General features: G+C 46.6%; 1 protein-coding gene across 1 annotated transcript; it reads left to right on the forward strand.

Moving 5' to 3' along the window:
* Nucleotides 1-4,696: 4,696 nt before the first annotated feature.
* Nucleotides 4,697-12,995, forward strand: asphd2 (aspartate beta-hydroxylase domain containing 2). The gene is made up of 4 exons (XM_056592937.1): nucleotides 4,697-4,936; nucleotides 6,235-7,446; nucleotides 8,032-8,145; nucleotides 10,141-12,995. Exons 2-4 carry the CDS (start codon nucleotides 6,591-6,593, stop codon nucleotides 10,248-10,250), a joined length of 1,080 nt encoding a protein of 359 aa, XP_056448912.1. The 5' UTR covers nucleotides 4,697-4,936; nucleotides 6,235-6,590; the 3' UTR covers nucleotides 10,251-12,995.
* The last annotated feature ends 1,496 nt before the right edge of the window (nucleotides 12,996-14,491 follow it).

Consider the following 14,491-nt stretch of genomic DNA (forward strand, 5'->3'; position numbering starts at 1 on the left):
ATTTATGATGTCCCAATTGCCCACGCTGCGTGGTACTGCTGTCATTGCTTCATGTGACAATAAATCATCCCAATAGGCTACCATGCCATCACATTATGAAAAGGAATGAATGTTTAAACAGACCAGGGTATTTTGTTCAGTAAATAGCTAATGTATTAACAACTTTCGATGTGGCCCTAATATATAAATGTACATTCTCCTTTTAATGTCTGAATATTCTTTAGAATTAAAGTGAGGTAAAATTTCTCTTTGAAAGGAAATACCCAGAGTATTTTGTTCAGTGAAATGCTAATGTATTACTTCTCGCTAACGTTTTTACAGGATGTGTGCAGATCAGGCGGGCCTATATCTCTAGTCGCTGAAAAACACCTAAACTAAATAGCTAACTTTATCAATTCAATGCCACGTTCATTGTATGGCAACATGAAGCACACATCACCAATCTAGGCCCTTTCTTGAATCCATCACAGTAGCAAATGTTCTCTTAACAGCGTGTGTACCAGGCCGCTGCTCACCAAATAACGTTAGATTCAGAAGCTGACCTCGACCCTGAAGACTCTGATGTATCTAAGTATGTGTCTCAAGAGATATTCCAGTTTTTATTAGCAGGCTATTTATCATGAGTTAATCTGATTGTATTCATTATGATCACATTTGAGTGACTGGCCCCAGATGATCTACACCTTGGCATGTTGCAAGAAAAGGCTGCTAGAAAGACTTGCACCCCTGGCTCCATGATTGGATAGTGAAATGATTTGCCTTCTTGGATAGACAAAGGATATGTTTATCTGCGCACCCCTTTGAAATGTGGGAAAACCTGATGTGCAGCTAAAAAACGCTTATGTGTAACTAAATAAAAATGTGTAGGTTCAAACCTTTGACGTGCAACTGCAAGTTAAATAGCTTTGTTGAAATATAGTTAACAAATTCACACATTTGAATGCATTCACAAAAAATGTTTTCACACATAGGTGTTACACACACAATAGTGTTGGCCCTTATTTGATTCCATACACATCAACAAGCGGTGCTTCATTGGTGTTTGAATGGTGCTTCATGCGTTTGAAAATTTCAAATTAAGAATTCCTTCCTCACGTGTTTCCCGTATTTCCCGGAAGATAGGGATTAATGGTGCATTGAATTCACATCGCTGGAAATTATGGGGAATACATTTCCACGACGTCGGAAAGTTATCGTGAACGACACACCTCATGACGCTCTTAGATTCTACATCCTATTCGGCAACTGGGGCTGGATTTTGATAACAGAGATGCTCCGTTAGTGACGTATGGTCTACTAGTGACGCGCATGAACATGGCGGAACGTTAACGTTTTACTTAAAGATCCCATGCCATTCTATTTTATGATGCTTTAATATAGGTATTAGTGGGCCACAAACACAGTATTCAAAGAGGTCCCCGAAATTCAGCCGTGGTGCAGAGTTACAGTCACTCCGAAACAGTCGCACATTGAGCTTCCCCCAAACGCGCTGTTTCTGTGGGCGTGTCAAGGCAGGTCAAGGAGGGGGGTGGGGGTGTGGCCCTGAGCAGCTTGTAGCCACTGACAGTACCATGCGCTCTGTTTACGGTGGATGTATCGCAATGGCTCGTAGAAACCCATATTATACATATCTATATCATATAATATAGAATATATATTATCACCTGGGCCTGAGCAGCTTGTAGCCACGGTACCATGCGCTCTGTTTACGGTGGATGTATCGCAATGGCTCTTAGAAACCCATATTATACATAGATATCTATATCATATAATATATAATATATATTATCACGGCCAAAAGCTGTGTGAGCCTCCAGACGATAGGTTATTATGAATCTCAAACGACCGCGTCTACTTCAGATTGATGTGGAAGTGGAAGAACCAGAGACGTCGGAGAACCCGACGAAGTCCTTTGTGATTCATTATATCGTCTGGACGCGCACACAGCTTTTGGCCGTGATAATATGTATTATTTGATATAGATATCTATGTATTATATGATATTATTTAGATATAGAGCTCCAGGACTGTAACGCAAGTGTTGTACACTTCCTTGTTATTTGGATAACCGTTCTGCTGTTGGTGTGATGGCGCATAACACGTCGGACTCTCGTCTCTGGTATTTCTACAACGAGACTCGTAGTGGGGGTTATCTCAGCCATGGTTGAGAATGAATTGGGGAAAAGGAACTTTGGCTTTGACTCCCTGAAGTCATGACCCACGACATGGAGGAGAAAGGGATTGTTGACCGCGGTCGTCTCCCGCCGAAGCCTCGCTGCCGATGGACCACCGCCTCGGCTTCAGGATACGGTGATTAGCGCTGACCGCTGCCGAGGCGGCGGGAAGCAGGGCTCAAGCGGGATACATTCGCGGCCAACAATCCCTTTCTCCTCCATGTCGTGGTTCATGTAGCCTACTTCAGGGAGTCAAAGCCAAAGTTCCTTTCCCCCAATTCATTCTCAACCATGGCTGAGATAACCCCCACTACGAGTCTCGTTGTAGAAATACCAGAGACGAGAGTCCGACGTGTTATGCGCCATCACACCAACAGCAGAACGGTTATCCAAATAACAAGGAAGTGTACAACACTTGCGTTACAGTCCTGGAGCTCTATATCTAAATAATATCATATAATACATAGATATCTATATCAAATAATACATATTATCACGGCCAAAAGCTGTGTGCACGTCGAGACGATATAATGAATCACAAAGGACTTCGTCGGGTTCTCCGACGTCTCTGGTTCTTCCACTTCCACATCAATCTGTAGTAGACAGAACCGTGCGCTGCCTGCTGCCTGCTGCCTGCTGCCGGCGCGTGCTTCGCGGCGGTGGTGCCTCGCGGCAACCGGCGGCAGGCAGCATGTCGCAGTTCATGTAGTTCGATGTCCTTCTGCCATTGCATTCAAAATTCTGTAACTAGCCTGTTACTACGAACTAAGCAACTACCGTACACGTATTAGCATTTAGCACTAGCTCAATCACGACTCCTTCAGAATTCTTGTGGGTGGTTACGAACCAACCAAGTGGGCAGGGCCATGAATAATAATTTGACAACGCTACGTCACAGTGTCACCTTATCCAGATCGGCTCATTTCTTCTGCCTTTTTCCTTTCATTGCCTATTGCATTCAGCAGACAAACTGCATAGATTTCAAACTTACCACAGCTCACAAACTTATTCAGACCTATGTTATTTAATAAACAATAGGAAAAATGTGATTTTAATGGCATGGGCTCTTTAATATAAAATAATCAACCATCATGTCACATATTTTGCTATTGATTTACGTTGTAACCGTCTGTTGGCAACGACTTTTCTCAGTTTTAAACGTTGAGTAGGCCTACTGGTAAACCAGCTCTAGATAAGGGGAAGTGTAGCCTACCATACGTTGGCAATACAAGTTGCTTCTCATAGCCTAAATAAAAGCAAAAGGAGAGTAGGCTAGGTGATTGGCTACAATGAAATAAGGGCGTTTAAACTTGAAACTGATCCTATTCCCAACGCAGTGCACATGAACGGTCTCTGTCAGGAACACGCGTAATGGTGAGCGTCATCGCTGTGGCGAGCCGTCTCGTAACATAGGTCTCGTCGGTTTTAGATATTTTAATGCGAACAATGCCTAGGTGTTTAAAGGGTTTAGGATTGAGAATATGAGAAAAAGAAGAATATCTTTAATTCACGCTCTTTAAAACACAACTCTTCTCTTAGTCTTCCCTTCATAAGGAATGACACATGACATCTTTTCCCCCGCATGTTTGGAGAAGCGAGTGACACGTGCGCCCCCGGGGGGCGGAGACGCATGTCGCAACGGGAACATACCGCTGCATCACACCTGTTAACCGTCAGTGAATAGTACCTTTTTTGTTTTCATCTGAATTTCTGCCTTTCAGGTGGATTGTTTTCTCCCCCTTTAAGTTTTTTTTTTTTTTTTCGTGCTGATTTATTTTCCATTTGGAATATGTTTTTATGGAATGCCCCAAGTTTAGGGTCTATAGGGCCTATCAGTTAAACCGGTCTCTTTCATAGAAGTCATTATGTGTTCAAATTGCTTTCCTAAAATAATCTGCGGTGACAAATTGCTATATTTCCAACATCGTATCTTGCTCTGTGGAGAACCTTCTGCATCGCAGCAACACGTGCTCTGCAGTCTCCTTAATTTGCATACTCATGTTGTGTGTTTTCCAACTATATGTAGTGTTTGATTTAGCCCTGTTTGTCCTAACCGGTTATGCCACCTTCTTCTCTATGATCCCTGCCAATTCCTTCTGATGTGAAGTTTCATGATTTTGCTTTCTAGTAGCCTGTTTCACTAAGGACCCAATACTTTTGCCAGATACTTTATATAAATTGTTTGAGGTAGGCCCTAGCTTAATTATTGCTCAATGATTTGTTATTCTATACTATAGCCTACGCTGCTTTTTCCATGGTTTGACTTGCTATGTCCACCTTATCCTAACTATGACTATAATAAATTGTGGAAGCCCATTGTCTCTGCTTTTACACATAACCATCTTCTTTCCTTTAAAATGACTCTTCCTATGCTCCAAACATACCTTCAGAACATCCTTTGGGGGATGAACACACTGCAGATTAACCCAGTTCCCTTGCCAACCACATCTCGCGTGGTTCTGTGTGCTACCAGTCACGCCCCCCGCTACAAGTCACGCCCCCTTACCTTACGCCACTCTGTTGCAGGTTCGTTTCGCGTCGTTCGCCCGTTTCGGAACAGGCAGACGGTGTAGTGATTGGACGTCCAGCAGATGTCATCAGTGAGATGAGTTGTCAAACGGTTCATAGCGCCGAACCGTCCCCTACATTTCGACAGTGTTTCGGAAAGCTTCGATCTTGTCCATCACTACGAATATTTGTTTCGTTACGACTCGTCTATGCATCAGAAAATCGACAGGGCTGAGTTCACGACTGCTGAGGAGGTATGTCTCGTCAGATATAACGTATCGCAATGTTTAGATTCCTTCAACGGAAGAGATCCTCATGTTTTTGCTCGTCTCTGTAGCACACTTTGTGTCTTCCCTTGTCTCTTAACGACGGGGGAGGTTGTGCGTCTGTGCCCGACAAACACCCCACAGCGAAGCACTGCAGCTCTGTAGACGGTGTTACTTGTTTGATCGCCTTGTGAATAGTTCGCATATGTGATGGTGAAGGTCGGCGATGATCAAACAGTGGTCGTTTTACATTATTCGTCTTGGGCTGACGTGTTGTGTAACGTGACGGTGTGTCCTGGAGCGATGTCCTGGGTGGACGGGTTGTGGTGTTGTTGGTGGGCATCGTGCTGCTGTCCAGTAGGATCCGTTCGTGGTTCAGCATCGCCGACCCTTTTTTGGTCAGGATCGATAACGTAGCGTGGTGGAGTTGTGGTTGCACGTTGTTGACGCATTGGAAACGACACCGTGCTTATGCTTTATGCGTGACGTAATGACACAGCCTTATCCGTGATAATATATGTAATTCGTTCAACAAAGGTAGGCAGCAACCCGATTTAATGTCCTGCAGTTCAGCAGGGTCCACCCATTCCCAGCCCCCGAATACGGAGCCCCCTGGCCTGCTGACGTGCCACCAATGAATGTCTGTAGCAAATAAATGCATATTTGCGCGTTGTTTATGTTTGGATTACCACTGGGGGTTTAAACCTATGCTTGTTCCATTCTCTATCGAATGCCTAAACTGTAGCTATGTATTCTACTTTTATTTTTAAGTCGGATGCTGTGCTCGCATGACTCATGGTTTTACACAGTTCCCTGTGTGTGTGTGTGTGTGTGTGTGTGTGTGTGTGTGTGTGTGTGTGTGTGTGTGTGTGTGTGTGTGTGTGTGTGTGTGTGTATTCGAATCCAGTGTGCAGTTATTTCTAACTATAAAGTGTGTGGGAGAGCTTCCGGCATTTAAGATTGTGTGTGTGTGTGTGTGTGTGTGTGTGTGTGTGTGTGTGTGTGTGTGTGTGTGTGTGTGTGTGTGTGTGTGTGTGTGTGTGTGTGTGTGTGTGTGTGTGTGTGTGTGTGTGTGTGTGTGTGTGTGTGTTCTCTTGAATTGTAGGTGGAACATGGTTCCTAATCAGACCCATTGGACACGACTGATCATGAGATGTGTGTGGTTGGATGTGTGTGGGTGGGTGTGTGTATACTGAGGCTCACTTTATGCAGACACTACCCATGTCAGTTTCAGCATGTAGCATCACTTCAGCCCGCTGTGCTCTCCACTCCCTTTCTCTTCTCAGACTCCAGATGCCCTAAGATGCAGCGTCTGTCTGCATTTGTCTAGAAGGACGCGAGAGGGAGCAGCACAAGCAGCCAGACGCCGCACAGGGAAGAGGGGGGAAAAAACACGGACCTTCCCCCAGTTCCAGCGTGCTGAAATGTTAGGAGCCCGCAGCAGCAGCCAGAGAGCCAGCTCCCATTACCCCAGTCTGTGCAGGAGGAAAGCGTCCGGTACCAAGTGCTTTAGACTGTGCTTGCAGAGGTCCTACTACGGGGCTTTGTAAGGTGCAGGGGGAGTAGAGGAGAGACTGGTCCGTTCCCCCCACCTCCCACCCACCCACCTGCAGCAAGAGGAGTGCTCTCTGGAGGAGCCCAGATGGAGTGGTCACTGGGAAGGGTGCGGGAGCTGGTGGCCGACGGGATGCAGTCCATACGGGACTGCGAGTCGAGCGCTGTGGGCACGGCGGCCTGCCTGCTGCTGCTCTTCCTGTGGTACTGCTACCGGGTGGGCCGGGAGCACGGCTCCAGCCCCCTGCGCGGCCGCTACGGCGCCGAGTCCGGCCACCTACGGGCCGGCGTCCTGGGCGGCGCGGAGGCGGCGGGCGGGGCCAAGGCGCCGCCGGGCTCGCTGGACGAGCAGAACGGTCTGGCCTACTGCCAGTCGGCCGAGTGCTTCCGCTGCACCGCCCCCGGCGAGGGCCTGAACCAGCGGCTGTACCACAGCCTCCAGGAGTACGCCAAGCGCTACACCTGGTCGGGCATGGGCCGTGTGCACAAGGGGGTGCGCGACCAGGGCCGGTACCTCTCCAGCCGGCCCACCATCCAGCGGCCCGAGGTGTTCTTCCTGCCCGACCTGCCCTCCGCCCCCTTCTTCTCCCGCGACGCCCAGAAGCACGACGTGGAGCTGCTGGAGCGCAGCTTCCCCGCCCTGCTGGCCGAGTTCGGGAACGTGTACAACCAGCCCCCCGTCCGCAGCGGCTCCCCCCTGCCCCCCGGCTGGAAGGCCAACAGCACCCCCCACGGCCAGTGGTGGACCTACTACCTGGTGAACCAGGGCACGCCGCTGGCGCTCAACGCCCGGAGGTGCCCCCGCGCCTGGAGGGTGCTGGGGCAGCTGCGCACCTTCATCGCTAACAACGTGTTCGGGAACGCCTGCTTCTCGGTGCTGTCGCCCGGCGCCCTGATCTCGGAGCACTACGGGCCCACCAACGTGCGGCTGCGCTGCCACCTGGGTAAGCTCAAACCAGCTGCACCCTGGGGACTCTGGTGATGCAATGAACAAAGGGCATCTTATGTTTGTTCGATTCAATCAATATCTATTAACAGTACCGCTTTGAATCGTTTCAGAATAGCTTGAGTGCAATGCTGTTTTGTTTTCATTCGAATAGTATTGAGTATTATATTATTATTATATATTTATATATTATATGTATTATTATTATTATTTTAAAGACATGTTTCTCCCATTCTCATGAAAAAGATTGTCTTCCGTCACTCAATCCTATCAATTTTTCATTGTGCAAAACTTCCAAGCCCAGCGTTGTTTGAACGTTACGAGTGACCCCTGAGGTGTGATGTGTGTGGACTATGTGCTACTAGGTCTCAGAGTGACCTCTAATGTGGGATGTGTGTGTGTGTGTGTGTTACGTGCTGCCAGGTCTCAGCGTGACCTCTAACGTGTGATGTGTGTGTGTGTGTGTGTGTGTGTGTGTGTGTGTGTGTGTGTGTGTGTGTGTGTGTGTGTGTGTGTGTGTGTGTGTGTGTGTGTGTGTGTGTGTGTGTGTGTGTGTGTGTGTGTGTGTGTGACGTGCTGCTAGGTCTCCGCGTGCCCTCTGCCTGCGAGCTGGTGGTCGGGGGGGAGCCGCAGTGCTGGTCCGAGGGGAGCTGCCTGCTCTTTGACGACTCCTTCCTCCACCGAGCCTTCCACGAGGGTACTGCCATTTACATCACTCTATAACATCACATACATTTACCTCGCACTATTACATCTCGTAGAGTTACATCACTATAACATCATATACAGTTACATCACTCTATCATCCCAGTTACATCACATTTTAACGTCCCATACAGTAACATCACACTATAACATCACATACAGTAACATCACACTATAACATCAGTGAATCACATAAAGCTACATCACACTAACATCACGTCCAGTTACATCACACTATAAGATCCCAGTTACATCACATACAGTTACATCGCACTATAAAATCACAGTCACATCACACTATAACATTTAAAATGCATCATGCTCTGAATCACGTCCTTCCACAATATCAAATAGAACGGTCTGAGTAACTAAAAGAACAACAAGAACATTATTTCACAACTATTTACCTAGGCTGTAAGCCTAACATTGTTTGAGGCAAGTGTGGATGTTAATGGATGTTTCAATGTTGGTCATGGTGTTAAACCAATTAAGATTCATTAATTTATAGATCAAGACAATCCTCCTCGCTGTTTGTGTGGCAAAGATATCAGGGTCATACCAAACGGGATATTTTTTAATTGATTTCAGAATAACGGCGTGTGTAGCTCCACATTTTCGCCATCCTTTCAGACGGCTTGGTAATCCAACGGAGGAGTGTCGAAAAATATGCAGGCTCAGCGCGTTTATTTCGGAACCGTGCCCAACTTTTGCCGGTGGAAACGCTGATATAAGCGAACCGAACCGCACCAGGCACCACTCGACGGAAACGGAACAGAGACACAAACTACCGCAACGAACAGTAAACGCACCGCTCGGTGGAAACGAGGCATACGACTGAGCGCCGGGTTCGTCGGTTCTCGTAGCCTAAACTTGAGGGGATAACCCCTCCCTCCGGGCTGCTCCAAAGCCAGGCTTATGCTTATTGGTTCAAAGCATACTCTGCTCCAGCCTATTCGTGAATGGACGTTGACGCGATCTACATCCCTTAGCTAGTCAAACCCACTCAGAGGAGGACTTTCCTCCTCCCTCCCATTGAACCCCATGTTATTCACCGGCCGCCAACACTTTCGGGGAAATTAATGGGAGTCAATGGAGGCTGAGGGAGGAACGTCCACCCTGAAGTAATTGTCAATAGGCATTAAGGAGGATCTTCCTCCCTCTCTTCCCTGGAGAAGCCTCCACTGCATCACACTATAACATCACATACAGTTACATCACACTATAACATCACATACAGTTACATCACACTATAACATCACATACAGTTACATCACACTATAACATCACATACAGTTACATCACACTATAACATCACATACAGTTACATCACACTATATCATCACATACAGTTACATCACACTATAACATCCCAGTTACATCATATACAGTTACAACACACTATAACATCACATACAGTTACATCACACTATAACATCACATACAGTTACATCACACTATAACATCACATACAGTTACATCACACTATAACATCACGTAGAGTTACTTCACACTATGACATCCCAGTTACATCACATACAGTTACAACACAATATAACATCACGTAGTTACTTCACACTATAACATCCCAGTTACATCACATACAGTTACAACACAATATAACATCACATACAGTTATATCACACTATTACATCACATACAGTTACATCACATACAGTTATAATACACTATAAATTCACATACAGTTCCATCACACTATAAAAAAAGCATGCAATAAAAATTGTATACACAGAGTTCTGTGTAGCCAGAGGAATCAGAAGGTTCATATTTTATTAGTGGGGGAACCACTTCAGTTGTTGTTGTTGGCGGGTGTACAGACTACAAAATGGGTCCCCCTTGAAATATCTCCAATCAGGGAATATAAACAAGGAAAGTGGAGCCCGGTGATTGCAGTTTATATCTTATGTTGCTGCAGCAACAAACCATCGGGTGGGAGTTGAACTCAGTGTTTTGTGTTGCTTCTGGCCAGGCATTGCAGAGGACGGCCCCCGGGTGGTCTTCATGGTGGATCTCTGGCATCCCAACGTGGCCGCGGCTGAGCGGCAAGCACTGGACTACATTTTCACCCCGGGTCGCTGAGACGGGGTCCAGGGAAGAGACTGCTGCTGACGACGAGAAAACGGGCCTGCGGGGGCTTCACCCCCCCTCCCACCCCCCGCACGCTCAGACCCACTGTGTACGATGTGCTCCTGCCCGCCAATCTTCTTCAAAGGCGTCCCAGCGAAGTATTGGGCCTCCTCTATCGATGTGTATGTTGCTTGATTATTTAATTTCTACCAAATGGCCTCTTGAAGATGTGATACCACTATATTCCTTTTAGCCACTTTCAGCTGTAACTGTGAACATTATCCCATTGATATTAGTTGATGTGTTAATGGCCTTTTGGTGCGTGTGTGTGTGTATATAGCTCAACGGCTGCAATGGACGAGATTTGTCGGTGTTGATTGCGAGCACGACAGTTTTACACTGCAGATTGGTCTTTCGGGGGGGGGTGTTCGTTCGACACGATTTAAATGTTATCGGTTCACTTCAGTGTTGCCCTCGGAGAAGGAATAACCATCATCACTAACACTATGATTCTATAGGAAACTAGGCTGAACACTTGAAGACGATCATTGTTTTCTAACACTTTAGCGCTTAGAAAGGGCTACGAGATATTCGACCGATGTCCGCTGAGTAGGCGATTATGTATACACCTTTTTATTGTCAATGAATCAAAACATTGCGATGATGCAATCTCCTATAACACAACTTTCAACATGTCCCACTTGCTACGGGCTCCTTTGCTATTGGTTGGCACAATACAACAACATTGTGCTTCACAAACTAACACAATAGTTGTTTTGCACAGATAAATATTAGGATAAACAGTTTATAGTCAAGTGGATTGTGGCACTGGTTCGACCTGAAAACCCAACAGGGATCAAAAAGATTTGATGACTGCTTGCCTGTAGGATTTCAAAATGTGTTATACTTTTCATGATAAAACTCCACTAATAATAGTACATAAATGACACCATAATCGGTCTGGGAATTTTGAGCCCACGTTGAGGTTCAGTATTCTGATGGCATCCTGTTGGCCATTGGGTGAGGTGTTTGCGTAATGATTGAATCAATTCACATACAGAAAATAGCGCAAATCTCTACCTCTGTTCAGAAATGTACAGAAAACAGCCCATGTTTCCAACATGATCCGTCGGTTCAGTAACATACAGAAAATAGCCCCTGTCTCCACCGTTATCTGAACCGTCTGTCGGGAAGGTGATAGCGGATGTCCTCTCTGAAAAAAGAAATCGATACTGCTTTCACAATGCATGGTTAGATAAGCACATTTTTATGATAAAATTGTGTGAGTCAGCCTTGTTCTCTTGTGGCGGTGGAGGTGGAAGAGAAGGAGGAGGAGTGTTTTTAGTAGATTTGACTAAACCCTTGTACTTTGGTTGTATTTGATATCAGGTTTGTACTTGCAGTAGGCAAACGAAAAATGTCGGTTGATATGTTTTTGAAATATTAACTATTGTCGCTATGGTGTTGTTTATTAAAAGTAATGACATTTCACTCAATATTTTCGGAAACAGTATTGCATTGCTTTTGATCGTTGATTGGTAGATTATTTAAACGTGAGTTAATATCTTTCTTGTTCAGTGGTGTTTTCCGTTAACTCAATCTGGTATTTTGCAGCATTGTACGGTGATGTAATCAGTTGTTATGGCGATCCCTAATTCTTATTGATCAAATCATGCGTGTATTGAATTTTCCCCACCCATCACTCAAAAGATCCAATCAATTCATAGAGACTGTTTACAAGTATTCTTAATGTATGGAAATTGTTTACAATATTAAAACGCGTTGAATTTTTGACGATGTCCATTATCAGGCCTTACAAGAAAAGCACTGTCAATTCACTTTGTAATAAAAGCTGTGATTCTTGAGCCCCCTAAGAGGGCATCAATCCTTTGTTTACAGCTGGATTATGAATTATAGGAATCAGGAGTGTGATTGTAACTCATGTTAGTCTGATTTTCTTTCATACATTGCATAGACCATGGTAACTAGTCCTATAATAAGCGTTTGTGTGACTGAATCGAATACGCTCCAATAAGCCTTTTAAATTATGAATCCATTTGGCAAATGATTGACATAATCTGAACGTTTTATTATGGAGGAAAAGGATTTACTTTTCTTTGAATTGATATGGTAACTGATGTCGTACGTGTGGGGTATTCTGTATTATATTGGAAATCTATAATTACAGCATATTTCTTTAATGTAGTGGCTGGCCAATATATCATCTCTGATTTGATCCGTGGGTCTAAACAGAAGCCGCTCTGATCAGATGTGTGGATAGGCTAACGATTGGCTCTATACAGTGTGGCTCGTATGGAAAAGCAACAACTCTGTTGACCTGATGAAGGGAAAGGTGTACGCGGCGTCACGCCCTTCGAGGCGCTCTGGCTGCGCGCACCCGCGCCGCGCAGTCAGGCGGAGGAAGGACGCGGGAAGCAAGCAGCGCACCCGTGCATCTGCAGTGATGCACGAAACCGCTCAGTGATGAGCTGGCGGCAGGTAAATGCAGACCAACCACTAGGCTACACAGGAACCAAAAGACTGTAGGAGATGAGCTCCTCTTTCCCCAAGTCTGAATCCAGGACATCCTTACTGAAATCATCGACCAGAGGACCCTCGTCACACCTCGATCGCGCGCCCGAGAGCCACAGGAGTCACCATCATCACCACCACCACCACCGTCCCGCGGCTCTAGCGAGCGGCCACCCGGCGGATGAATCCTTCTGGTCGGCACAGTGCGACGTGAGACCCCCGTATCACCACTCTGCCCCAGGCAACCGGGACCCCGCGCCCCCCCGGGACGGGAACCGGTACCACTCCCCAAAGCATCACCACCGGGTGTCCAGCGCTCCTTCCCAGGAGGAGGAGGAGGAGGACCATCCGCAGGATTCCCGCGAAAAGGAGCGACTTGTAAGAGAGAGTTGCAAGGCATCCAGAAGCACCCACCGACACCACCGCAGAAGGCCTGACCGGGATGAGCCGCCTCACGCACCGCAGCGGTCCTACACGCACAGCGTCCGGACCGTCCCCAGGATCCCGTCTCTGTCCGAGACCGACGACACGGCGCCGTTCTTCAAGCGGACGGACCGCCAGGAGCCCGCGGAGTCGGGCGGCGGTGGTCCCGATGAAGGGCGCGCGCCGTCCCCCTCTTCCCTCTCACCGCCGTCCTCCAGCCAATCCTGCCGCCGCTCGCGCAGGTCCAGCACCACATCCTCGACCATCGGGTTAAATCTGCGCACGGTCCTGAACTCTCTCTTCGGGCAGGTAAGGCACTGGTTCGGGGGCCGTTGGCGTAAGTTTAAGTCAGGCTTATGCATCCATCATTCATTCATGCTGCCCTAGAACTTCATGCATTTCCTCTGATATGTGCATAATGTGTGTCTCTCCGAACAAAACCGGCATCGTTGCGTCTGTAGCCCATGAATTTGAGAGTGCTCAAATAACACAAAACAATAAATGACAGTAGGCCTACTCAGGGTAAAAGTTGTTGCAAATGTGAAGCCAAACTGCACGGCGGTCCCCCTCAGTTTCAGTCAGTAGCCCTACTATTGGGGCATAAGGTGATAATCATACATACCGACCTCATTTAATACAAGTACTAATACAAAACAAACAACACCATGGTGGGGTTATAGGCCTATATAAGTGACTGAGATGATTTAGGAGACGAGAACCTAGTAAGAGGATGATACCTTGTTGTTGTTTTGGTTTGTGAACCAAGGGGACAGAAATGCTTTCCCTTTCTTTTGAAATAACGGGAAACCCTAAACATACACACACACCTCCATCATCCGCCTTTCAGACAGGGCTCCAGAATGTAATTACAGGATGAATGCATTGACCTTGAGTACTATCACCCTCTCACTCTCCCCCCCCAGCAGCTCCCCCGTCAGCGAGGTCACTATGACCTTGTCAGGTTCTGCAGCCAGAGGGCACTGGTTAATAGATTGTTAGGCATCCGTGTGTGTGTGTGTGTGTGTGTGTGTGTGTGTGTGTGTGTGTGTGTGTGTGTGTGTGTGTGTGTGTGTGTGTGTGTGTGTGTGTGTGTGTGTGTGTGTGTGTGTGTGTGTGTGTGCGCGCGCGTGCGTGTGTGTGCTTGAATGTGTCTTTGTGTGTTTCAGAAGGTGTTATTGCTTGTGGTATTTAAAGAAAGAGCCACATACAATTTAGTTTGAATGATAATAATAACAATAATAATAAATACAATTTATATAGCGCTTAATATGGTACTCTAAGACGCTTATCATGATCTT

Source organism: Gadus chalcogrammus, chromosome 6 (genome assembly GCF_026213295.1).
Source record: "Gadus chalcogrammus isolate NIFS_2021 chromosome 6, NIFS_Gcha_1.0, whole genome shotgun sequence".
Lineage (NCBI taxonomy): Eukaryota > Metazoa > Chordata > Actinopteri > Gadiformes > Gadidae > Gadus > Gadus chalcogrammus.

What these genes read in the sequence shown, in the direction of transcription:
- asphd2 (XM_056592937.1), top strand. Translation starts at nt 6,591, where the DNA reads ATGGAGTGGTCACTGGGAAGGGTGCGGGAGCTGGTGGCCGACGGGATG. An exon ending in GCGGCTGCGCTGCCACCTGG is followed by an intron (nt 7,447 to 8,031) that starts GTAAGCTCAAAC and finishes ACGTGCTGCTAG; the next exon opens with GTCTCCGCGTGCCCTCTGCC. An exon ending in CCACCGAGCCTTCCACGAGG is followed by an intron (nt 8,146 to 10,140) that starts GTACTGCCATTT and finishes GCTTCTGGCCAG; the next exon opens with GCATTGCAGAGGACGGCCCC.